At 34.6% G+C, this 26,915-nt stretch overlaps 2 protein-coding genes across 5 annotated transcripts; both read left to right on the forward strand.

The window, feature by feature from the left end:
• The first annotated feature begins 4,464 nt into the window (after window positions 1-4,464).
• LOC107901096 (protein ALP1-like) lies at window positions 4,465-6,183 on the forward strand. Its single transcript, XM_016826964.2, has one exon. The coding sequence runs from the start codon at window positions 4,570-4,572 to the stop codon at window positions 6,100-6,102; it is 1,533 nt and encodes a 510-aa protein (XP_016682453.2). The 5' UTR covers window positions 4,465-4,569; the 3' UTR covers window positions 6,103-6,183.
• Window positions 6,184-7,726: 1,543 nt separating this feature from the next.
• LOC107901095 (uncharacterized) lies at window positions 7,727-20,447 on the forward strand. Of its 4 annotated transcripts, none has more exons than XM_041095331.1 (16): window positions 7,727-7,961; window positions 8,884-8,981; window positions 10,643-11,174; window positions 11,243-11,516; window positions 12,134-12,429; window positions 14,375-14,557; window positions 14,755-15,507; window positions 15,631-15,725; window positions 15,854-15,913; window positions 16,023-16,111; window positions 16,694-17,269; window positions 17,600-17,674; window positions 17,909-17,979; window positions 18,083-18,140; window positions 19,051-19,327; window positions 19,494-20,447. In XM_041095331.1, the coding sequence occupies exons 3-16, from the start codon at window positions 10,759-10,761 to the stop codon at window positions 20,102-20,104; spliced, it is 3,834 nt and encodes a 1,277-aa protein (XP_040951265.1). In that variant the 5' UTR covers window positions 7,727-7,961; window positions 8,884-8,981; window positions 10,643-10,758; the 3' UTR covers window positions 20,105-20,447. The 4 variants fall into 4 exon arrangements, with proteins under 4 accessions (XP_040951265.1, XP_016682452.2, XP_040951264.1 ...); XM_016826963.2 differs by having other exon boundaries at window positions 7,728-7,961; window positions 11,243-11,522; XM_041095332.1 differs by having other exon boundaries at window positions 7,729-7,961; window positions 10,773-11,174; window positions 11,243-11,522.
• Window positions 20,448-26,915: the final 6,468 nt, after the last annotated feature.

A 26,915-nucleotide genomic window follows, 5' to 3' on the forward strand; every position in this document is an offset into this window, starting at 1 on the left:
GTAAAAATTCTGATATAGTTGTTGCCTGAATAGATTTATCATTGAAGTCCTATGAACCCTATTATAAGCTTTTCTAAGTTAATTTTGATGGTCAAATACTTTCTACTCTTTCCTATAAACCCCACCTGTTCTGGTGTAATAAGCTTAGGAATCACTACTTTGATTCTATTACCTATAACTTTTATAACCAGTTTGTAAAGAACGGAACAGAGACTGATAGGTCGGAATTGTGAGATCTCTTCATGCTGAGAAGTCTTTGAGATAAGAACAATGAGTGTATTGTTTAATTCTGGATCAATAGGCTTGCCTTTGAAAACTTCCTTAACCCAGCCATAGATTGTGCTCCCAATGCTATCCCATTGGTTCTGAAAGAATATAGCATGGTAGCCATCACTACCAAGAGCTTTTAATAGGGCTATGTCAAAAAGTGCTATTTTAATTTCATCGTTTGAGACTGCTTTCTTTAGAAAGTCGATGTCACTCTACTCCAGTTGAGGAAAACGACTGACGGGCAAGTCCCCTATCCCACTTGGTTTCTCCCCATACAGCTGTTGAAAGTAGTTTACTGCTTCAAATTGGATTTCCTCTGGGTCGTAAAACCATTCCCCGTTTCTATTACGTAAGGCATTAATGCATTTTACTTTCCTTCTATGCAATGTATGACTATGAAAAAACTTCGTGTTTCTATCTCCCATTTTGAGCCAATCGCACATCGACTTTTGCTTCCAGAGCAATTCTTCATGGTTAAGTACCTCCTCAAGTTCCTCTCTTATGTCCATCTCCTTTTCAATTACCGACTCTGAGTTTGACCTCTCTATTTCCTTCTGAATATGACTTAAAGACTGTAGAAGTTTTCGTTTGTGCATCCCAATGTGTTCGTATACATTCTTATTCCACTCTTTTAGCCCTGCCGTGAGGTTTCTTAAAGTTTTTGACATATCTCCACTATAACGCCACATATCATTAACAACACTTGAGAAATTTTGATGTTGTGTCCACCCAGCCGAAAACAAAATGGGCGTCCTTTTGGTAGATTATTTTATATTTTAAATTCAATACAGCTACAATTTTTTAATGAAAATATTTTTTATAATTTCAAAAATAAATTTTCAATTTTTTTATAAAATTTGTATATTATTAGAAACTTTTTGAATTTTTTTTTGAAATCATCGTCAAAGATTTTTAAAATGAACGCCCAAATTAGGTATTAACATTATATAAAACAAGCCATATGATCGTTTTGTTAAGGACTAGAATATTTAACAAACAAGTGATCAAAATTTAGTCACGTTTTTTAATTTTTTATAGCTTAGTGGCCGAAACGAAAACAAAGTAATATTTGGGTGATGCTGATGTAATTTACCCATGTTTCTTTTTGGTACATGAATAATTGCATCATAATGAGAGGTGTTCACGTAGTGGAACGGAACCATGTCAAGTCAAAGTGTCTTTTTCGTTGAATTCAAAGCATAATTACTTAATAATCATGTTATTTCCGCATGTGTTAGAATTAATTAACTAATCATACAAAGTGATATAATCCTCTTAAGCTTGCTTGGAACATGACAAACAGGGTAGTTAGTACAAGGTTGTTCCAATCAACACTTTCCCGTTTTGCCATTTTCAGAAAAACACAAAATGAAAAATCAAATTAATGCAGGACAAAGAAAAATCAAATTTATTTATGTTTGATGTTGGATTGGGGTATTTGTTTCTTGTTTGTCTTATTAGAAAATATACTTTTTGTATTTCTAAGGCAAAGTTAGAGAATGAAGGTTTTTCATTAAAAAAACAATGTGGATTTGCTCATCAAAATGAAACAAAATTAAGGTTCTCCTTTTTTAGAGGTTGTTAGGAATTTGAGATTATTTTAATTATACAATAATATTTAATACGCGTTTAACTAAAAAATATAAATTAATTAATGCTTTGTTTGGACAACATATTGTTAATTACATTTTCTTATAATTTGATGACGAGCTAAGTGTTATTATATCGCAATTCTCTATTTTATTTTTGATAGTACAATTTGTAATTATATAATTATACAATTTATATATTTTTTTAAAATTAATTACTATAAAATAAACAAAATCTGATAAAAAAATTCTAAACAAGTAACAAAAATTAATATCAAATAACCATATATAATATGCTAATCCAAGAACATAATCAATAACACGATTACTAAAAAAATTGAACATTATATGTAATTTCATGTAATTGTTCTAGCGTTTCATATTGTTGGGCTATCCGCTCTTTAACATTTAACATATATTACATTACTCATTATCATCATCTATTAATTGTCTCATTGAGATTGCATAGACCTCTTTTTTTTTTCTTGTACTCTTCAAAGTATGAATATCTCAATTCTACCTATGAATGAGGTTACGAAGTATGTAACATGCTAGTACAATCCAACTTTGTTTTTTTATGCTCTACTAAGATGATTTTTTTTTAGAATTACTAAGGTGATATTGTTAATATGAGAAATTTTTTTAGAACAACAAATATCCTCTAAACCACATTTCGAATGTTTAAATGTCTCCAATTATCTCAACCACTTTTCAAATGTTTAAATGTCTCGAATTAAAGAATTCGCAAGCCATCTCTGGTGCTTGTGTTTGACTTCATCCTTTTAAAAGATATTGTACCCCACAATATGGTACAAGAAAATCTTACATCTACTACATAATATTTGTGTTCACGATGCAAATAATATATATAGCTTCCATTATAAAAACCTAATTTAGAGAAAGACTTTTGCTAGTTATAACCCTTTTTATATTATGTAAATTACTTTTTTTATTTGAAATTTAATCTTACTTTTATTTCTAGAAGTTTAGACTCTTTACTTTTTTATTTTAAAATTTAAACTCAATTTTTAATATTGCTAAATTTTTTAGTAAAATATTTTGAACTAAAAAAATCCATTTGATAATTATCGAACAAAAAATAATATTGTAATGAACCTAAATTTAATAAAAGAATTTTAACAGAAGTTCACTTTTAAATCCAAAAAGTAGAAAAATTAAAATTTTTTTAAAATAAAAGTACAAAGACTAAATTCCAAGTGTATAAAGAATGTAGAAACTTAAAGCGCATTTTAACAATTAAGCTATGCACTTAAAACTAATTTAATTTTACTTTTTTTCTATTATTCTCATATATTTAATTTCACTGCTATATTTTAAATTTTTAACGAAAAACATTTAACTATTGATCTAATATAAAAACTATTAAATATTTGGTACACTATTAATGAAGTTTTTAGACTTCACAAGCAATGTTATGCGTTGATAAGTGTCATATAGGAGTATAATAAAATATCAAAAATAAGTATTTTTAAAGAAAAGAGACGTGACAAATTTTTAAGAATACTTATGGGAAAAAAAATACGCTGCCAATGCATCAAATACAAACCCTTAAAATATATATTAAAAATAAGAAAATTAATCAAGAAGTGTCCTACAGGAATATAAATATTAAAATGAATAAATATTAAAAAAAAGACACATACTAAATTTTTAAAACTATTTGTAGAATAAAAAAGATACTACTAGTATACCAAATTATCACCCTAAAAATAAATATGGATATAACAAAAATGAATTTATTTTTTACTTGTATAAAAATGCAATAATTAATAGTAAACAAAATTATTAAACTATTAGATTACAACGAGGTAGAAATAAATATAATATATTTACATTATATATATTGATAATGTAGAATTGAAGTGTTAGTATTGATGCACTCATTAGAAGGACGTGCCTGCATTATACACATACATATTATATCTAAAGAGAGTTGTTTAAACTCAAGTAAATTTAATGGGTGGATAACAATCAAATCAATCAAAAGAGTTTCAATATATATAATATGAAAGAAATTTTGTTGAAATAGCAAAATTGAGGATTTGAAAATTTTAATATTTTAAATTATTTTTAAAATTTTTCTTTGATGGATTGATTAATTCACTAATTAATTAGCTCTTTGCATAAACAAATGATTTTTATTACCTTTAAAGCTTCTTCTAGACATTGCACACACAAAAAGGAGCGCTTCTTCTAGACTAGAGGGCCCTACAATTACAACCTTTTTCTAGATTTGTAGGTCAAGTAGTTACTTTTCAGTTTTATTGGCCAAGGAAGGCATAGGGATAACCTTATCCTTATTCTTTCCTCCCCCTTTGCTTTTGAGTTCAGTTACTTCTCTTTGTCTTCCTACACTTCCCTTTCCCTTTTAACGAACCTTCGCCCCAACTTTCCTTATGCCCAAACGTCTACTCACTATACCGAGTAGCGTCATTATTTTTAAAATAAAAAATAAAATAAATTGCACATGGGAAAAAAAGGTAGAAAGTCAAATCAGCGTCAAAGGCCACCGCGTTCACACATGCCCTTCCCACGCGCTTCTCCTTTCTAGCTAACCGTGTGCGCTGATACGTATATAAAGTAAACCCAAAGCCCTCCGTTCCCATCTCCAATTTCAGATCATCACACTTGCCTTTTTCCCATTTCGTCAATCGCGGCATTCAATCAAAAGAAACCTTTGTTTAGTTACATGGAAATCGGGCCTTTCACATTTCTTTCTCCTGAAGATTTTTCTTTTAACAACAACTACAACAGCGATTTCTCTTGGTTTTTGGATATGGAAACTGGGTTCAACGGAAACACCAAGAAGAGGGGTAGAAAAGACTTTGAGGAATCTCTTGTCAGCGAAAAGAGTGGGTTTGGTGATATACTTTCCTCGATTTTGATGTTGGATGAGGAAGCAAAGCAAGAGCAGTATCAATGGGTGACTAACCCTGATCAAGATAGAGCTTTCTTCCAAGCCAATTACAAGGGAAATGTTCAGGAAATGAATGGGTATTTTGAAAACCAGTTTTCTGAAATGAACCAGTTGGATAATTCCAGTAACAAACGCGCCCGCAAATCTGGTTCACCCGCTGCGGCTGCGACGGTTTCAGCCGGGTCCGATAATGTGGGTCCATCGCAATCGGGCAGCGGATCCGGACAGCAAAGGCGGTTATGGGTCAAAGACCGATCCAAGGACTGGTGGACTAAGTGTAACCACCCAGATTTCCCCGATGAGGAGTTTAAACGCGCTTTCCGTATGAGCAAAGCCACATTCAATATGGTCTGCGAGGAGCTCGAACCTGCAGTTATGAAAAAGAACACTATGCTTCGAGATGCGATCCCAGTTCGTCAGCGCGTGGCGGTTTGTATTTGGAGGTTGGCCACGGGTGAACCGCTTCGGATGGTATCGAAGCGCTTCGGGTTGGGGATTTCAACTTGTCATAAGCTGGTTCTAGAGGTTTGTGCCGCAATTAAAACTGTTTTAATGCCCAAATTCGTTCAATGGCCTGACGAAAGCAAAATGAAGAGTATCAAACAAGCATTCGAGTCCGCTGCTGGGATCCCCAACGTGGGCGGTTCAATGTACACTACTCACGTTCCCATCATTGCACCAAAAGTCAGCGCCGCAGCGTATTTCAACAAAAAACACACGGAGAGGAACCAGAAAAATTCATATTCCATTACCCTTCAAGGCGTTGTCGACCAAACCGGAGCTTTCACCGACATATGTATTGGGTGGCCCGGTTCGATGTCCGATGATCAAATTTTAGAGAAATCAGTGTTTCACCAAAGAGCCACAAGGGGACATTTGAAGGACGTTTGCGTCGTAGGCAACAAAGGGTACCCATTAATGGACTGGGTTTTGGTTCCTTACAGCCACCAAAACCTCACTTGGGCTCAACATGCTTTCAATGAGAAAATCGGGGAGATTGAAAAGGTGGCCAAGGAGGCATTCGCGAGGCTGAAAGGGCGGTGGTCGTGTTTACAAAAGAGAACCGAGGTTAAGCTTCAAGAGTTGCCGATCGTGCTTGGAGCTTGCTGCGTTTTGCATAATATCTGTGAGATGAGAAACGAGGTGATGGATCCGGAGCTTAAATTCGAGCTTTTCGACGATGAGGTCATCCCTGATAATAATATAAGGTCCATGGCTTCCGCACAAGCTAGAGATCACATCGCTCACAATTTGTTGCACCATGGGCTTGGCGGCCGTGGTACATCTTCCACTGCTTTTCTATAGTGTTGATTTAGGAATCTTTTCTGTAGTTTGCTTGTTATTCTTTTGGGGTATGGCAATAAAGATTATTCCTGATTTAATTTCTATTTATGGATTTGCCAACATTTTTCTATTTACTTTTTTAAAAAATTGAAATTTGTGACTAGAGTGTATGCTATGCTAAACTAGGTGTTCAAAATTCGGGTAAAACTGAAAAAATTTGGTTAACTGAATTTGGTTAATCGGTTGGTTAATTGAATTTTTTCGGTTGGAGGTCGGTTAATTATTTTTTAATTTTTCGGTTAACGGTTAATTCGATTTGAAACTGGTCGATTAACCGATTTTTTTAGATTTAACTGAAAAAATTAATAAATAAAATTATAATATATAAATATGCCCACTATTCATCAAGTCTTCTTAATTTTATTCCTCGTGGATCAAGTCTTCTTAATTTTATTCCTCGTGGATCAAGTGAAGTGTAAATATTTTTGGCATTCAAGTCTGCTTAATAACAATCCATTCCTTGACAGTGGTGTAATTAAATAGGTGTCAGGCTGTCAGCTAGCGGAACCGCATATTTTAGGTAACTTTTAATATAATTCTTTTAAATGATTTTGGTGATTTTTAATATAATGTAAAAATTGTTGGTAATAATTTTGATAGTATTTATTTAGTTTTGGTAATACTTTCAAAAAAAAAAACCTTAGCAAAAAAAATAGATTTAATTTTATTAACACTTAATATGAGTTTGCATTCAATATGTTCAATTTGCCATCCGAGTTTTTTTATCCTTGTTAAATACTTGAATTTGATTATAATATTTAATTTGGTATTTAAATTTTTTTATCTTTATTAAGTATCTGTATTTTTTATTAGAGCATGCATGTCAAACATTCATCGAGTCACATAATGATTTTTTGTCTGAACACTAAATTAAACATTAAAATCAAATACAAATACCGAATTGAGACAAAAGAAACTAAAGTACCAAATTGAAAGTGTGAATATATTATCGCTTAGTGTGTGTGGGCCTTGTGGGGTGGCCGAGCTGAACAAGTCAGATTGCAAAATGGACCTCGGACGCCTTTATACAAAAAATAGAGAAGACTAAGCTAAGCTGAGCTAAACTGAGTTGATGAAGTTTCATGATTGGATATGAAAAATTATTGCATTTACTATGAGAATGATTATTTATATTACCATTACAATTACATGATGGCTGATTAATTCACATCCAACTAACTTTTTTTATTAATAGCCTTTAATTTATCTTAATTATTTTTTCTTTTTATATCAAATTGCAAAAATTTCTCACCTTTAAATATTTTCGTTTCATCTAAATTTAGCAATTTTGTCAACATTTTTAAATATTTTCTTTAATCAAAATGAATCTAGTGTTTTATTTTGAAACTTGTTTATATTAATATAAAAATGATTTGAATAGAGTTATAATTAACTAAAGACAATAATTTACTCAATATAATAAAAATAATATTTAAGGCACTAGTCAATAAAATAATCCAATTAAATTTCACAAAGAGAAAGACAAGGCCACGAGGCACAAGCTGTCTTAGGTTAGGAGCCGGCTCAACATATTTTCTTTTTGTTATTACCCAAAAACTCCCGTTCAGAAACTCGACATCTTTGCATCCCAAGGACAACGAACCATGGGCATAATAGTCATTTAACTGAACCAGATTTCATTGCCGATCAAAATACAGGCTCGCTTTCCACCTCCATGGCCATGTACGAACTTTCCACTTTCAGTTTTGAGCTTGGAATCAATCACGTAAACCAAAATCGTGTCCCTAATTTAAACCATCTAATTAGCTTGCTAAAAAATTACACCCTCCTTCGTCACCTCTTCTCGCGATTCATCGAAGGTAGATTTCTACTCACATTCTTGATTGCAAGCTCTAGGGTTTTCTTTTTTCTACTTTCTTGATCAATTTATTTTTTTGTTTCTTTGATTGAGTTTCTATTTCAGTTTTATTTTCTAATTTTCGTTTTGGTTTAATTGTTAGGGGTTTCTGCATATTTGTATTAGTATTTTATTTTTTATTTTGTTCAATTGCTGAGGTTCGACGAATGAAGTAGGATTGAGATGTAAACTTGAGGAAGTAGAGGATAAATTGGTAATTTTTGAGCTTAAACTGGCTTTACTGTGTTAAATGGAGCATTTCATTTGATGAAATTGGATTTTGTTGATTAGTCAAAAAAAAATGAAGAAACATTGAGGAATTTAACTGAGATAATATTTTGTCTCGCTTTTTCTCGTCTGATTCAATCTTGGCTTGGATTTAATTGAAGTAAGGAAAGTGAAGTTGAAGGCAATTATTCGTATCCTTGTGCCATGGTAAAAAATGCTAGGAACACAAGAGCAACGATTAGGGAATAATTCAAATGGGAATGCTTTCTTACCGTCTACTATGATCTATAAGTATCCTCCCTTTGAGATCACATTGAGTTCAGCGAGTTAAGTAGTCTTGGTTATCTTAAGTTATAATCTCGGTGAGATTGATATTTAATTTATTGATATATATTATATATCTTTTTAGTCTGTTGCTCAGCTGGAGGTATAGTAAAATAAATGGTAGTGTTCTTCTGCTCGAGTTTGGTTATTTTGCTGAAATTTATTTGTTGGGCTAACTTTTTTGAACTATGATTCTATCTTAAGTTATAATGTGTTAATGATATGGTTGTAAAAGGTTTTTCCACACATAAACCCTGATTTCTATCTTTATATCAATCTCTGATTCATGATTCTGATTCTGATATGTTTGTTTTATTAAATTTGTGCTGCAGAGATGGGCAAACAGCCTTAGTAGCAACTTTTGTTTTGTTGCATGAGAGGTGATTTACATAAAGGAGTTATACAGTTTAGAAACTTATTTAAATAAAAGGTAAATTGAATTGGTGGTTCAATCATGATTTTACATTCATATGGGTTTTACTGGCAAGTGCCTTAAGTAAACTATTATAGTAGATTATTTATTTTAAATGTAGTAGTTGACTATTAATGAAATGAATTCCGATGCATTGGAGAAAATATTACGTAATATGATAACATTTTTTTTGAAAAGTGTGTCCTTTGGGGACCTTTTTACAAAAGCCTATTTATATTCAAGGCATTTTATGTTATATTAGTTTGTCTTTAATTATTTACTGAGTGTGAGGCTTGTAGAATACCCTAAATATCTAATTGATCTTAGTTCTCTGTAGCTTTTGATTATTGAGTTAGTGAAGTTATTGTGTGATTCAGAGCATTGGGTATTGCTTAGAATTTCTAGTTGATTGTATACATGTGCCACTTGCTAGCCGTTATAAAGTCAGGCTAAATTTTAGGATCACTAATCTACTTAAAGTTAGGATTGAAAATCATTTAATTTGCAATCTGTAAGACACTTATAGATGAATATAGCATAAAAAAATTGATCCTCATATATGAGGGGAATAGATGAGTAGATTTTGAATTTGACTTGCTGCATGCAGTAATTCTGTAGCTAAGGAGCGAAAAGGTGCTCTAATAAGTTCTGTGCTGGTTTATACATATATTTGAAATGCCAGTTAGCAGAAGACTGAAAAGTTACCTGGAAGAAAAAATGAACGTATCTGTTGGAAGTTAGAGGTTCAACAACCGAAAACTTGACTATTCAATGTTTTGAAAAGAATGTAACCATGCCCCATGAATATCCATAAGCTCCAGTGACGTTGCATAGGGGTTGTTTTCATTCTACCTGAGGCCACCAATGCGACTGGAAGAAGCTAAATTAAATTCTGGTAGCGGTAGATGTGGACTGACCACTGAGATGAATATTTATCTGAAATGTTTTGTAGGATGTTTATCTACTAGGAAAATATATTTGTTGATGAATTTTCAGACTATGAAATCTGAAGAAAGAAAGAGCTTCTTGTAAAGGGTCGATCTTTTATGAGATTACTATTTTCTCGTCCACTATTCATGCTTGGGCTTTGGGCTTTTGCTCAAACTATTATGAGTCTCATTCAATTGACATTATCTTTTTGTGACAGCCATTTGTACTAGATTTGTTGTCACCTTTGTTTTCTGAAGGTTTCCTTTTTGTTGTTGCTGTCTACTTGTATTCACTGCTTTCATTTATTGCATTTATTTGAGGTGCCTTTGCTATGTTACTTTTTCAACTATATATATAAATCTCTATATTTACTATGCATCCATAAATTATCTGGTCATTATTGATTTAGTCATGAAATTGATTGATTTTCAACATGAATTGAAAAAGTAAATTCAAGCTACTGGAGTACCCTTCTCTAACCTTTGGGAACCGCTTTCTTGTAACGAGACAGTAAAAAGATTAATGGTACTCGCTGTGGAAGGTGACCAATGTCATCTTAGTTCCGTGGTCTCTGAATTTCTTTATAACTACTATTGATTATTTATGACTTAACTTTAATCTGCTACTTCTAGTTGTATTTTCTGTGTGTGCATTAAGCATAGAACAGTGTGTATTTTGAGGTAGTATTGAATTGATTTGTTCTAATAGATAATTTACATGCTTATCCTTAGTTTTTTTCTCCTTTGCAGATTAGTAGTCTGTTAAGAGTTTAAATCAGCCTTTATGTGCTATTGTTCTACAATATTGTAATGCACCGCTGTATTTATTGGCCTTATAAAATTGTGGATTTGCAAAATCTGATGCAATGGCGATGTCCAGCAAGTCTGATCTGTCTTCTGGTAGCCCAGACAGGCCACTGTATACCAGTGGGCAGCGTGGAGCCCTCTTAGCTGCTCAATTAGACAGATCTGGTAGCTTTCGTGAGACCATGGAGAATCAGATTCTATCTTCTCTTCCAAGCATGTCAAGAAGCAGTTCAGTAGCAGCCCAAGGAGATGTATCCAGCTTCTTCCAGTGCTTGCGTTTTGATCCCAAGGTGGTTGCTGCTGATCATAAGTCTAATCGTCAAGGAGACTTTAAACGGCACATTAATGTTGCTCTTGGAATTTCTGCTGATGAATCTACTACCATGTTGTCAAAAGGCAAGCTGCTGCCTTCTCCTATTCCAGAAGAAATCAAACGAGTTAAGACTGGTCTACGTGATTGTTCAGTCAAAGCAAGGTATTCTTTATAAATTTTGCATTTTAGATCGAAGTTGTCATTAGTTATTAAAGTGAATCAGTTAACAGGGAGCGCGTGAAAACTTTCAATGAAGCCTTATCAGTATTCAACAAGTTTTTCCCTAGCATACCATCTAAGAAGCGATCTCGATCAGAAAGCTTTTCTAATGACCGGCCTAATGCCTTGTTATCTGGTGATCGGTCAGTCTTGGGCCCTACCATTGGTAAGATGGGAATGCATAATAACTCTGTTGCTGGAGGTTTTGAATTTGAACAGCAGAAGTCTGAGGAAAGGCCTAAAAGTACTATTCCAAATAAACGTACTCGGACTTCGTTGGTGGATGTGAGGGTTTGTATCTTTGATATCTTCCATCTCTATTCATTTCTGTCTTGTTAATATTATGATTCCATATCTGTTATTAGGCCTGATATAAGTTGTTCGTAAACTTACTCAATGGCTATTTTATTTCATGTGCCATATTCAAGTTTGATCGGGTTCAAAAAGTGCCAAGTCCAAATGTAATTATTGTTGTCACTACTGCTTCTCTTATTTCTTCTCTCTGGTGTTTCCTTCATTTTTCTATGCTAGTAGTTGATTCTTTTCCATTTGTCACTGAACCCAAACCACACTTCTTTCTTTTGATCCAACTTGTGGTGGTGGGTGGTTTGTTCTCTTTACTCTTCCTGTTCAATTGATTTCCTTTGCATTTCAATCATTAAGTTAGTACGTAAGTGAGCTCTAGGAAACCTGTTTTCTGTTACAAGAATCTTCATAACTTTCTCTTTTACACAAGCAGTAAAATCTATATGGTTTTACATCTCATATTCTTACACTTCTGCATAGTTGTTATATCTTTGGTCTCATCTTGGTGGCTTGGTGCCCAATTTGCATGTGGCTCTCCTTTTTTTGCATTAGTATCTCCTGAAGAGAAGAATTGACATTTGTTCTAATGAATCTAGATGGATATGCGGAATAATGCTCTAGTCAGGCAGCCTGGTAATGCTGATAGAGATAAGGAAATGCTCAGGGTTTCAAATAGTGGCTCAGTTCAGGGTGAAGATCAAACTTTATCAGGCAGTGTTGATGGATGGGAAAAGACAAAGATGAAGAAAAAACGTTCTGGGATAAAACCTGATGTATCTCCAAGTATGGTATCAACTAAACTTGAAGGGTATCGAGAATCTAAACAGGGAATACAGCAAAGGGCTATTTCTGATGCTCGATCAAGGTTAAGTAATGACTCCCATGGGTTCAGGTAGGTCTGCTGAAAGTACTATTATTGTGCATATGCCAAATGGTTATTATTTGAATCTATTTTTCTTCGGCTCTTCATTTTTGTTGAATTACTTGTGTCTGAGTCCATATAGGGATAGGACCTCCAAGGATCCTACAAATATATGGAAAAAATTAGAAAAAATTGACTATACCCATGTTAGACAAGTACCTGTGTCTTACACACTCAACTTTGAGTAACATAGATCTGAATGCTTGCCTTAATAAAATCGGTTAAGTGCATGCACATGGGGTGCTTGGAGGAGAACCACCCTTGAGTATTTTAAATTTCATGCTTGTTTTCATTCGAAGATTTTACTGTAACTTTATGTTTTGGTCACTCAACTTGAAAATATTACAAAATGGTCACTGAACTATTCCGAAGTTTTCATTTAAGTATCCGGGCTGTTATAATTACTGCTGCATTAGTAACTTTATGTTTTGGTCACTCAACTTGAAAATGTTACTCACTGAACCATTCAGAAGTTTTCATTTAAGTCTCAGGGCTGTTATAATCGCTGCTGCATGGCTTTCTTTGTTTGCACTGCCTGAACCAATCGACTTGAATATAAGGCGTGTTCATGGGTATTGATCCATCGTACTGATAGTCAAATCGTTGCTTAGAACTTGTTAGTTGGACTTTCTTTTTTTAAAAAATAAACAACCCAGTGACTTAAATAAAAACTTTCGAATAGTTTAGTGACTTAGAAAAGTTTCAAATAGTTCAGTAACTATTTTGTAACTTTTTGAAGTTAAGTGACCAAAACGTAAACTTACTAATAGTTTTAAGTGGTGAGATGTGAACCTTTGATCACTTACCTTTGCATTATTGGCTAAAGCATTGAGTCAAATCCATTATTTTGTTAAATATTTACTATATTCAGTACTTATTCAAAATCATGCTTCTGATTGTAGTAACCCTCTTTGATTGGATCGCCTAGTTGAAGTGGTTGAATCTAGGGCCACATCAGTTCAACATCCTGTGTGGTTTTAAAAAATTGACTTGATTCCAACAGATTATAATCAATACTTCCAGTCCACTGCCATGAGATTTGTGGGAATAAGGGGCTTGAATCATAATAATGATTGTGTTAGCAGGTTTTGTCAGTATTCTGTTATAACATAATTTATCAGCTGGAAATGCTATCTTTCTTCATCTTTGTTTTTATTTGCTATGCTGTGGAGGATATACTGAATTATAGATGTCAAGCTTATATTTTAAGCTTCCGAGGTTCCTTTTGATCCCCCTTCCAGTTGTATATTTATTTTTGAGTTTCTGTTTTATTTTTAGCATGGTGTTAATGATAGTGCTGGGGTGAGTGACTATATTTTTGGTAAGCCTATGTTCTTTCTTTCATGTTCATTTATCTGTTGTAGCCACACTTTGTATCCTATGCTCTATTGTCCTTATTTGGCATGCTGTTTTGGTTCAGATCTAACATGATCTGGGGGGTTAGATTAAGCTGAGTTGCTTATGCCTTTAGTGCATAGGACATCTAAACTAACACCTTAAATGTGCATTTACAGTTGCAAATATTTGATGTCAGAGCCACTAAATTTTCTGAACTGTGTTTTAGATCTGAACAGTAAACCATATGATTTAAACCATTTTGAAAAATAATGCTTGAGAGGTAACTTCAATCTTGATTTGACTTATCTTCTGATTAAGATCCATGTGCATGATTTTCAGATGCATAAAGAAAGAAATCTTATTAGGGCCTTTGCTACATTATAGCGAGATGTAATTTCCTTAATAGATGATCATAATGGTGGCTGTATGGAAATTTATTAGGGATTTTCTTGTTTGAAAATTTCTTCAAACCTTCTACTCGGAACATTTTGTGAATTGAACCTTCGTTTTCGTTTATTTTTAACATTTTGATGTATCGTATTCTTGATTTTCTATTAATAACTATAAATTGTTATAGGTCAGGAATTGCTAATGGATCTGTTGGGGTTGGAAAACCTGAAGGCATCTCACAGCAGTCAGGCTTGGGTCCAAGGTCATCTGTTCCTAGGACTGACCCGGACACTATTTCCCTTCTCAATGATAGGAGGGACCGTACTGTTGCTTCTGATAAAGAGAGAGTGAATCTCAGAGTCTCTAACAAGTATGCTTATTTTCTTGATGAATATTTTGTTTTCCATTTTTTAGCGTAAATTTCTCTGTACAATTTGCATTTTATAGAGCCTTTGTTTTTGTCATTTGGGGCATCTTTATTTGAGGCACTTGGAGTACTTTTCCTTTTTGGGCCATACTGCTGTATGCATACTTATTTGTATATCCTTTCTTCTGTACAATGAGCAGGATGAGTGTTCGTGATGAATTTAATTCAGCCAGTCCTACTTCAAGCACAAAAATGAATGCATCTATTCGTGGTCCACGATCAGGCACTGGAGTTGCACCAAAGTTGTCACCAGTCGTTCATAGAGCAACAGCATCAAATGACTGGGAGCTTTCTCACTGTACAAATAAACCACCTACTGCTGGTGGAGCTACTAATCGCAAGCGCACAGCATCAGCTCGGTCTTCATCACCACCTGTTGCCCATTGGGCCAGCCAGAGACCACAGAAGAGCTCCCGTACTGCAAGACGATCAAATATTGTTCCTTTTGTTTCAAATAATGATGAAACTCCATTGGATACTGTGTCTGATATGGCCGGTAATGAGATTGGATCAGGATTTGCTAGACGCTTCTCAAGCAGTTCTCCACAACAAATTAAACTAAAAGGTGATGCCTTATCTTCGGCTACTCTTTCTGAGAGTGAGGAGTCTGGGGCTGCTGAAATTAAATCTAAAGAAAAGGTGAAAAAGTCTGATGAAATAGATGAGAAATCTGGACAGAATGTTCAGAAAGTATCCACATTGGTCTTGTCATCAAGAAAGAATAAGCTGATGACTGGAGAAGATATTGGAGATGGTGTGCGTCGACAAGGGAGGACTGGACGGGGTATTACTTCTACAAGGTCTCTTATGTCAATGACAGTTGAGAAGTTTGGCAATGTGAGAACAGCAAAGCAGCTTAGAAGTGCCAGGCTCGGCTTGGATAAGACCGAAAGGTTAAAATTTTCCTTCCTACATGACCACATGATACCTTCTCTCCAATAATATTTCTTTTATTGTGGTCTAGAACTGTTATTCTTTGTGATTGAAATCTCATAGTTTCATGAATGTTCTTTCAGCAAGGCTGGTCGTCCTCCAACTAGGAAGCTCACTGATCGCAAGGCCTATTCACGCCAGAAGCATGCGGCAATGAATGCAGCTGCAGATGTTCTTGGTAGTTACACTTAAAACTAAGAAATTTACTTGGATTTTAAAATATCCACTCTTAACAAAATTTTCTGAAGTTCTAAATCTATGATTACATATACATGGCTTCTAACTGCCTTTGGTACATTTTTTTAGTTGGTTCGGAGGACGTGCATGAAGAGATAGTAGCTGCTGTAAATGCTCTTGTTGGTTCTGGTAGTGTCTTCTGAAATATTTGGTCATTTTTTTTGTTTAAGTTTTGGATTCCTTTTTTTATTTGGTTTAAAATTTCTACTCGCATTGGTTGATTTTACTTGCATTGCAGCCCATGCATTTCCCAACTCCTTTTGGAGGCAGATGGAGCCTTTTCTTGGTTTCATATCTGATGCAGATATTGCCTATTTGAAGCAGCAGGTACCAGAACCCTTTAATATATTCCCTTTTTAAGGAATAAAAAAATCATGGGAAAATATCATTGGATTAAATATTTATTGAAATGCTTAATATGAATTAGTGGTTGCAATTTATGTTTCTTTTTGGCCACGGTGGGTGAAATTTTTCAACTAGGTAGGGGAGAGGGGAATTGAACTTAAACCTTTATCCTCCATTTCCTCTAGGAGAGGCATGGGTTCTTGCCTTTATTTATGTTGTTATCAAGTTTTGAACAAAGGCATGAGATAAATAAGTTCCTCTTGACTTGCTGATTTATGTTAGGCATTGATGGCTAACCATGTGATTAATTTTCAAGAATTCATCTCTTATTTTATTTTGTTATGCAATCCCAAAGTTACCTTTTCAAAATTACTTATTTAACATTAGATAATATGTGTTCTCTTCAACCTCATCCTTGTAACACTATCTTTTCTGAATGCACCTTTTTTCGTGAATAGTTAGAAGCGCCTTGTTTCTTATTGAACTTCCATCAATTATTTTTGGTACTCAAATACATCATTTCACAAATATTTTGGTCTCTCTAAACTGTTTCATATCTTTCAGGGAAATCATGAAACAAGACCGGGATCAACACCCCTTCCTTCTATTGCAGATGGTTGTAGTACCATCTCCAATGGATGTGGATTGCTTGAAAAGGAAAGAGCTGGCAGAATTGCTGCTGTAACATCAAATGATGAACTCCTTTCACAGCAGTTGCTTTTGGATAAAAGGGACAATAATCTGATACCCCTCTGTCAGAGATTTTTAGCAGCTCTAATTCCAGAAGAAGATAGTGACAGTGGAAATGAAGACCTCCAATTTGACATCTATGGAGCTGGATTTCAGATGGATGGAGAATTGGGATCTAATGGTTTGAGACATATTGTTAATTTCCAATCTACTGAGCATGCTTCTTTTAATGGTTATAGGACATCTGGGAAGCCAGAATGCGATGATCCTGAAATTGATATGGTGGGAAAGACAGGAATTAGCTCAACTTTTAGTCATTCCCTGAATGGCACATTTCTAGACAAACCAATGCCTGATATGGTTTGTTCAGAATTTGAGTACGAGGGTATGAAGATAAATGAGAAAATCCTTTTGGAGGCTCAAAGTATCGGAATCTTCTTAGAACCAATGGTTGGTCTACTTCTACATGAATATTTATATTAAATGCTGCATTATCCCTATCTTTTGATATTATTTCATCCAACATTTGGCAATTATCTCTCTTGCACTCTTTGTTGTTTCAAAATCAATATCATGATATAGCAATCTGATCTCCATTTCCTTCATTATCTGAATGGTTGGTTGTCAAATAGTGCATGTATGTCCACGACATCTTCTCATTATCTCAAAGGGCTTGTTTTTTCTGACTACTGTTATGCTTGTGTGTCTGGTTTGTTGTATTTCAGCCTTGACATTAAGATTGTTAATGTATTTAACTTTACGTATTTCACTCTTTTTCAGCCTGACATAACACAGATGGATGATGATGAAATCTGTGAGGACGTTAGTAAGCTAGAGGGGAAGCTTGATGAGCAGGTAGTTTCTCAAAGGAATCATTGAGGCTCTAATATGTAATCTTGTATTTATATTATCTTTTTTCTTCGCAGTATTGTTTTCACCTGTAATTTTATGATAATTGCCTTTAGATATTCAACGATTTCTATATTTCTTCCATGCCACGCCACTATGTTTAATTGTTGGGCTTTCTAACATAAGGTTTAAAACTTTTTCTGAGAAGTTCAATTTATAATTTTGATGTGAATGCAATAGGTTTCAAGGAAGAAAGGCTTGCTTGATAAACTGTTGAAAGCTGCCTCAGAAACAAGAGCATTTCAGGAGAAGTATTGTTTATCCTTTCTCTCCAGATAGTTTTGTATTCATTTTCCTTTTAACATAAAGTCATTGGTACCTGGTGTATGTATAAACATATAATTTTTTATATAGGGAATTTGAACAAAATGCTCTTGACAAGCTTGTTGCGATGGCTTATGAAAAGTACATGGTAATTCTCCTAATATCCAATCTCCTTTTCGTTTTGGTTTTCATTTGGGCACACCATAATGATAATGTTTAATATCTTGAATGCACAGAACCGAGTCTGTACAAAAGCCCTTTAACATAAGGATATAGAAAACCAATCTTTAGTCTAGAATAAAGTCACAGGATTTCAAGGAAATAATTGTCTGGCTGGACTAAAACTAACAAAGCAAGAAAAAAATGGAAATGGGCAGGTTGACTATATTATTAACCTTAACTGAGTCAAAGTTGGTGAAAATCTTCTATATCACAGGAGTGAACTACCTCCTATTGGATAGTTCAAACTCCTTAAAATAATCAGATAGTGAAGAGACAACATCTCAAGATGGGTCCTGAAAATTCTTTTGGCCGTTATCTTAGCTCAAGTGGATAATGCTTCTCTAGTCCTCCTTATCTTATTTCTGGAATCTGTTTTGACTCTGAGTGTATGTGGTTGAAAAACTGAGGTAGTGTACTTTCCCCTCCCCCTTCCCAGTATATATGCTTAGACGTTCTCAAGAATCTATTATTTTTTAACCTTGAGTATCTGGGGTTTGGATTTTTTTTACAAGCTCTTTGAATAATTTGGCCATCAGAGCTTTAGCTAATAACTCTTCTGTTCTCTCTTTAGCTACATAGATGACAAAGATAGTTAAAATGCTAAGAACTGAATGGGTAGTTGGGGCTTTTTGTTTCTAAATTTATATTATAAATGGAATATTGTCTCAAGTTTGAGTTTGCTTCTAGTTTTTCTCCCCTCTTAGATCTTCTTACCAAGGTGGATAAATTTGCTTGGTTTTCTCTGTTTATGTTATAGCTTTTCATTTTCCACTGAGAATTTTTCAGTATCATGCTGGTGTTCTATTTTTGACAATTTATCCATTATCTTTTAATAGAGTTGTTGGGGTCCTAATGCTACTGGTGGGAAGAGTTCCAGTAACAAAATGATCAAGCAAGCTGCCTTAGCATTTGTTAAACGAACATTAGATCAATATCATAAATTTGAAGATACAGGCAAGAGCTGTTTTGATGAGCCCTTGCTTAGGGACATTTTTGTTTCTGGATCTTCCCGGCTAAATGGTGCACGACCAGTAGATACTCCTACAGATGGCGGCGAATCTGGGAAGCCATGTGCTTACAGCTCCACCCATTCCCTGGAAGGTAGAACTTCAGGTATTTACTGTGGTGCCTATGGAAAGACCGAGAGCATACACTTTAATTCCTTCATGTCTAGTTGCGTCTGTTCATGAGTGTTCCATCCCATGTAATGTAATCATCTCTAAGATGTTCTTCATTGGTACTTTTTGCTCTGTCTTCTCACACAAAACAACTCTGGCAGGTCAAAGTGGGGATAGCTATGCTGTTGATCTGCTTCCACCCACAAACCGATTATCCGACCAAACCACTATTAAAGATGACTCATGGTCTAACAAGGTGAAAAAGAGAGAGTTATCGCTGGAGGATGTAGTTGCTGGTACTATTGGTGCTTCTAGTGTTCAGCCAGGCATTGGGAGTTCTTTGTCAAGCAGTACAAAAGGAAAGAGGAGTGAGAGAGACAGAGATGGAAAGGGACTTGGTAGGGAGGTTTTATCTAGAAATGGAACTAATAAGATTGGTCGACCAGCATCCAATGCTAAGGGGGAAAGGAAACTAAAAATAAAGCCTAAGCAGAAAATGACTCAACTATCTGCTTCTGTGAACGGCATTCTTGGTGAGATGTCAGAGCACCCCAAACCATCAACCTCCATATCAAAGTCAAATGAGATAACTATCAATAATAATTCCAAAGAAAAAGATGATTTTGGCCTGGATGTACTGGATGACCTGCAGCTACCAGGACAAGATTTGGGTTCATGGTTAAACATTGACGATGATGGATTACAAGATCATGATTTCATGGGCCTTGAAATTCCCATGGATGATCTTTCTGACTTGAATATGATGGTTTGAGTTTGCTTTCTTTGTATAGTCTTGTTCATTATACCGTTGACAAACAAAAACATAATCACTGTCATCAAGAGATTACTGTTACATGGATAGTTGCTTGGCTGTCCGGTCCACAATTAGGTTACACTGATTCTTTATAGACTCCCCAGAAGTTGATTTCAAGTGAACCCATTTGGATATCTTAAATTTTTCTCTTAAGTTGATGACTTCGACTGTAAAGATCTTTTGTTCCTACTAGTATGTCTTAGCAAAAATGTATCCTGGCTGTAGCCTTTACAAATCAGAAGTAATGCTCAGATTGTACATAAAATTTATATTCTCAATAAAATTAGTTATTTTTGTTCAATATAATACCTTATAAACGTAATCTTGTAGGGTTTTCTTTCCTGGTTTTCTGTTTTCTTGGTTTTCATTTTCACTTGCCAACTGCAATGGCCGTTCAAAGTCATATGGGATGTGGTAATTTCTCCTGAGGTTTGTGTATGAAGAAATTTCTCTTCTAAGGATAAGAGGTAAGAATGTTCAATACAAGAAAAAGATGATTTGTGATACTGACGGGGGACTATTGGTTCTGTATTTTTTCCTAGGTTAATACTTGAAGTTGCAGGTTCTCACTATCAGCTGCATTTATTAACTCGTACTAAAAAGTTGTTGCATCAAAATTGTGCTTCTCTTTACTGTGCTTCTAGGGTACTGACTTCTCACAGTGTTACATGCACTAGGTTATGCTTTAAGTCATTATTTGTAATCAATTTTGCATTGCACTCTTCTATCTCTCTCTCTCTCTCTCTCTCCACCTTTCTCCTAGTAAGAAATCTAAAATGTTTGCAGGTAAACTGCTCTCTTGGATTTCCTGATTGAAAGACCTATATACCTGGGATTCAATGCTAGATTGCCATCTGCCATGTTCTGATAAACCTGCATTGCCACTGAGGTAACCTTTGTCTAGTCTTCACCATAAACCTTTCCAGGCATTTTATATTTTTCTTTACAATTATTTTTGCAAGAGAAAATATCTACATTCTTTATTTTCGTTCTCTTAGGGAAGGCGAGTCATTATTTCTAGGACATTGTCTAAACCTTGGCAGTGCTCATGTTATGTAATGTTCATCCCCTGCAGTTTAAAGCTTACATTTGATTTAGTTTTACATGCATCTCAACTTGCTTTATATAAAAAGTTTGATATATTGGATGGGCACATAAGGAATCTTGTCATGTTTGTATTGAGACATAAGTTCTTTATGTAATTTCTCCTCTAGGAAAGTAGACTTTAGGCTTGAGTATACGTTTGCTTTAGTGGCTATCATTGTAACTCAAGCTGCTTGCTGGTATTTGGTTTAATTGTTCATATATTGGCCTCTTCAGTTATCATGTTTAAGCATTGCTGAATTCATTAGAAACTTGAGATTCTTTTGCGTAAAAATTGCACACCTTGTTTGGTTACCACAGTAGGGGCGAAATGATTCTGAGGTGCTTCTGGTATTTACTTGTTGAGAACTTTGATCTGGCGTCCTGCTTTGCAGTGCTTCTGAGTGTATGGTTAGGGATGACTATCGTTTTTAACTAATTTTGTTCAGTTTCTTGGAATCATTCCTGTATGTCGTGGTTTGAAAATCAAGTTGCAAAACAAAAGAAATTGTTCCTGTATGATGTGGTTCGATAATCAAGTCGCAAAACAAAAGGAGGAAATTGTGGAGGTTGGGTTGTTTCCTTTGTTCATTCATCATATTAGTAACTAAGCAGAGACTGCCCTCCCAATTTGCATTCATATGACCTTTAAATATTTATAAAATTTTCCTTGGAAAAGAAATCGACCCTGACAATTAATTGTGAGCCTGTTTCTCAGTTCTGTTTAAGCTTGTAAAGGTCTAGTTATGCTGGGAAATTCTGCTGCGGGGATGGAAATATACACTCAAGTGTTTTACCTTGAAATACTTGTGTATTGAAATGCAGGGAAGTTTCAACCAATAATATGTGGGCTTTATTTTGCATTTTTGTGGTTGTCAAGTATTAATTTTTTGGTGACTGAATTAAAAAAAGGCCCATACTTTGTACCTGCAATCGTTAGTTCAACGCAGAATTGAGCCAATTGCGATGATTCAAGGGCAGATTTCTATCATACAAAACTTCCATGACATTGTCTGTAGACCACAAAGCAAGACATTTTTCCATACTTTATTTCTTAGGAATCTTCTCATTTGGTTACTGTATTATTAATACATGTATTACAATAGTTAGATATAAAATAAAAAATAATTCCTACAAATTTAAGCTTGAAATTAGAAAGATAAGTAAAAATTCTTGTCTTTTTATTGCTAAAAGTAAGTCATGAAAATAGTTAAATATCATTAATTGAATTAATTTATTACTAACTCATACTAAAATATGTGCTAAAACATGTGTAAAAAATAATACTCTTATTATTAATGATTTTAGTAATCTTTAATTAATTAATGCTGCACCACTGATGTGGCTGTTAGCTTGATGGTAAGGATTTTGGAATTTATTATATTTTTCATGTCATTTATTTGATAAAAACTAAACAAAGTAAAAACCAATTCCATCTCTAGTAATCTTTTAGTTTTTCGTCGTCGGATTTGCTGGCGGTGTCGTCGTATTCTTCTTCTTTCGAACAAACCTTTCTTGTTTTTGGGTGAGTAGCTCGTCTGTCACCTCCTGTTCTGAACGTAGTTCGTTGCGGCCATGGACAGAGAAGCTGAGGTGGAAAAAACGGTGCAATAGTGGGAGTGGAACTGTTGCAGAAACGGAGCTGGGAATAGTGTTATATTTGCTCTTCAGTTTTCAAACATATAAAAGTTTCACTATGACCAATGTTTTCCAATTTGTGTGCGGGACAAGAGGGGAAAAGAAGAAAAAAAATTGAAAATCAACAAGATGGTAAGTAAAGGGACCAAACGGAGCCGTTTGAAATTCCATCACAATAAAACAAATTTAAATATAGCTGGTGGAATACATGTCATGGATTTAGAGAGATTTTTATATTTTTGTTTGGTAAGCTTCTGCTTTGCAAAATTTTTAAGTTTGATCCCTTCATGCTTCTGGTAATATTGATATTCTCTATGCAGGTGTGGATTTATCAATTTTGCTAGTAATAGGAAATGTTTATGCTGCCAAGAGGCATGGCTCAAGAGATTGTTAAATCTTGGGGAATGGGAATGCCCTCCGTATGTTTCTCTATTTCCAGCTCCGCAACGGTTCCGCTCTCACTGTCGTACCATTGTTTTTTCACCTCAGCTTCTTTGTCCATAGTCGAAACGGACTACTCTCGAAGAGGAAGGTGACGAACGAGCAACCTGATCAGAAAGAAGTGAGGGTTGTCAAGAAGAAGAAGAATTCGGTGAGGCTCCTGACGAGTCTAACGGCGAAAAAATTGTTCTGGCGAAGGTGATTGAGAGGATTATTAGAGATGGAATTGACTTTTATTTTGTTTTGTTTTATCAAATAAATGACATTTAAATGTGTTAAGGATATTATTATTATTATTATTATTATTATTATTATTGTGGGATATCTTTTAGGAATATTTAAATATAGACAAGAATAAGGTAATCTCATTTTATTCATAAACCTTAAATGTATACATAATATTTATAGGAAAGATATATAATATATTCTTAAATATATGCCTAAAAGATATATAATATATTTAAAAAAGATAATATCCCATAATAATGTATTCCTTAAATATATCCCAATAATAATATCCTAACACCCCACTCAAGTTCGAGCATGCAGATCATAAATGCTGAACTTGTTGAGAAGCTATTCAAATTGCAATTTATCAAGCACCTTTGTAAAAATGTTAGCCAATTGAACTGAGGCCAGGACAAAAGAAGGTGCAATCAACTTATCCTGGATTGCATCCCTAGCAAAGTGACAATCCATTCAATATGTTTAGTATGCTCGTGAAATACAAGATTCTGTACAATATGCAACGCAAATTGACTATCACAAAAAAAATAGCTTTAGGATGATGAACACCTAAGCTCAATAGCAAGGCCTTTAGTTACTTGAACTCACAAGTGACGGAAGCCATAGACCTATACTCATCCTCAGCGGAAGAATAGGAAGCAATATGTTGTTTCATAGGTTTTCAGGAAATAGGAGATTACCCCAAAAATACAAGCTGGCCAGTAAGTGAATGCCGAGTTGACAGACAAGTAGCTAATATGAATCACAGCTCCCCTTTAAGGACAAATCACTATCAGATCTTAATAAAACTCCTTGGCCAATATAGCCTTTAAGTATTGGACAACCCGTAGAGTTGTGTCCCAATGCTCCTGCCTATAAACTAAGATAATACATGAACCGAGTATGCTAAATCAGGTCTGGTCACTACCAAAAAAATCAAACGATCCATTAACCATCTGTACAACTCAGGATCAGTTAAAACCGCCCCTATAGCATGTGCCAATCTATGATTTTGCTCTATTAGGAGTCCTGCGGGCTTTGCTCCCAAAAAACCCATCTCTGAAATAATATTAAGTGCGTATTTCCTTTGACAAAGAAATATACCCAAAGAACTATGAGCTACCTCTATCCCCAAAAAATATGTCATAATTGCAAAAAATACTCTCAACGTTTAGGGGTTTTTGGTTTTGTTGCATTGACCTTTAATTTATTGTGGCCCCTAACATAACGATTTTTTCACAATTCAGTCCAATTTTAATGGGAAACGTCAGTTGACCGTTAGTCAAGCGCCGATCAATAAAACTATTTATGTGGCGTGCCAAGTTGAAGATGATGTGTCAAGAAAATAATTAAATATAAAATTAAAAAGAAATAAATAATCTAAAAAATAACCCCAAATCGTGAAATCCCAAATTACCCCAAAAAATTATAAATCCCAAATCATGAAATCCCTAAAAACTGTAATTCCCAAATCGTCGTTGAATCCTTAAAACTCTTACGATAAAAAAAAAGCTTCAACAATTTCCAATATTCAAGAAAATCGCGACAACAAAAGAGTTTGATTGCAAAAGAAATCTCAGGGGAAGGAGGGGGCAAAGATTGATATGATTAGGGCAGACTTCGTAACCCAAATTGAAAGGTAGGTGATTATTGATTGGGTTTTTTGGGAAAATGTTATGGTTATTTATTTATTTTTAATTTGGTATAATTTAGATACCCAAAGTAAAAAATGTTATGGTTATTGTCTGCTGTAGTTTCAATTGCCATAAAAATAGGTTTTTTTTAACAATAGTGGTGGTTGAAAATTGTTAGTGTTGTCGATTTTTTATGTGATAGTGGGTATAAAATGTAGGGATCAAACTACATAGAAAAACAATAATTCCAAGCAAAAAGCTTTTCAAATATGTTTGGATATCGAAAAGGCAGGATGCCTACTATGTTCTATTGTTTACTTTTAGTAATGTCTTAGTGCTTGTTGCTGTATTCAAAGAAGTGGTCTTGTTTTGGATTTTGGTTTTTAGTTGGTTTTTGCTGAGTAAATTGTTTGTTTATGGTTGCGAATTTCATGGGATGAGAAATATCACCTTATTTTGCATGTGGGTGGGCACTTTGTAAAGGATCCATATGATAGATATGTAAGTGGGGAAGTGATTACGCTTAAAGAGGACCCAGACGTAATATCCTATTTTGAATTATGTAAAATAGTGAAAATTGGGTTAGGGTTTCACATGGTCATGTTAATATATTTTCATGAGCCTGGTACAGTAGGGTTGTAAAATAATCTCAGGGTGATTTATGATGACACTTCCACAATAGCTATGTTAGACTTTTGAGTTAAGTTTAAGGAGATTAACCTATATGTTAAACATGAGGGAGATATGTTACTATTGGTTGTTGGGGAGAGTGATTTTGAAGATGATATGTTACTATTGAGTGCTGGAGAAAGTGATTTTGAAGGAGTAGAAGCTGATGGGAAGGGTGAAGTTGAAGGGGTACAAGTTGATGGGGAGGGTGATGCTGAAGGGGGAGAAGCTGATGGGGAGGGTGATGTAGAAAGGGTACAAGCTATTGGGTAGGGTGATGTTGAAGGGTAGAAGCTGATAGGGAGGGTGTGACTTCTACATAGTTTGAGGTAGATGAGTATGGTGGTGGGCAGATAAGTTTAGGATCAACTATTGGAGAAGATAATGGAGTGGTTTGGATCATCTATTGGTGATGAAAATGCTGTTGATTTTGCAACATCAGATGGAATGGACAATGTTGCTACTGCAGTTAGTGAAGAGGAGGATGGGAATGAGACTGAGGTATATGACTCAGATGAACATGGCAGCTTGGTTAGGTCAGATAAAGATGAAGAACATGAAGATGGCGAGAGAAGGATAAGCAAGTTTCCCTTATACAAAGACCAGTTTGATTCGTTAAAATTTAGTTTGGGAATGTTGTTTAAGGATAGCAAACAATTTAAGAGTGTAATTCGAAACTACTTTAAAGAATGTAGAAGACAACTAAAGTTTCTTAAGAATGAACTGAAAAGGGTTGTTGTGAAGTGCATTGCTTCCCCTAACTATCCATAGAGAATTTTGGCTAGCTACAATCCTGTTGCCAAGTGTTTGCAAATTATGAATTTTCAGAAGGAGCACCATTGTTTGGTTAGTTTTAAGAACAAAATGGTGATTGCTACTATGATTGCCCAACATTTTGAAGCAATTATCAAGGATCACCCTAAGATGAAGCTGAGGGAAATTCAAAGAAGTGTGCTTTAGAGATGTATGTAAATGTGAGCATTGACTGTTGTTATAGAGCCAAGAAAATAGTGAAGGAGAAAATGATTAGGAATTTTAAGGAGGAATTCGGCCAGTTATGAGAGTATGCTCATGAGTTA

This window comes from Gossypium hirsutum, chromosome D06 (assembly GCF_007990345.1).
Source record: "Gossypium hirsutum isolate 1008001.06 chromosome D06, Gossypium_hirsutum_v2.1, whole genome shotgun sequence".
Taxonomy (NCBI): Eukaryota; Viridiplantae; Streptophyta; class Magnoliopsida; order Malvales; family Malvaceae; genus Gossypium; species Gossypium hirsutum.

Bases quoted from the DNA above. Each gene is read 5' to 3' on its own strand.
- LOC107901096 (XM_016826964.2), top strand. From the start codon at position 4,570: ATGGAAATCGGGCCTTTCACATTTCTTTCTCCTGAAGATTTTTCTTTT.
- LOC107901095 (XM_016826963.2), top strand. From the start codon at position 10,759: ATGGCGATGTCCAGCAAGTCTGATCTGTCTTCTGGTAGCCCAGACAGG. The intron at 14,558-14,754 runs GTATGCTTATTT...TACAATGAGCAG, and splicing joins AATCTCAGAGTCTCTAACAA to GATGAGTGTTCGTGATGAAT. The intron at 16,112-16,693 runs GTACCAGAACCC...CATATCTTTCAG, and splicing joins TTGCCTATTTGAAGCAGCAG to GGAAATCATGAAACAAGACC.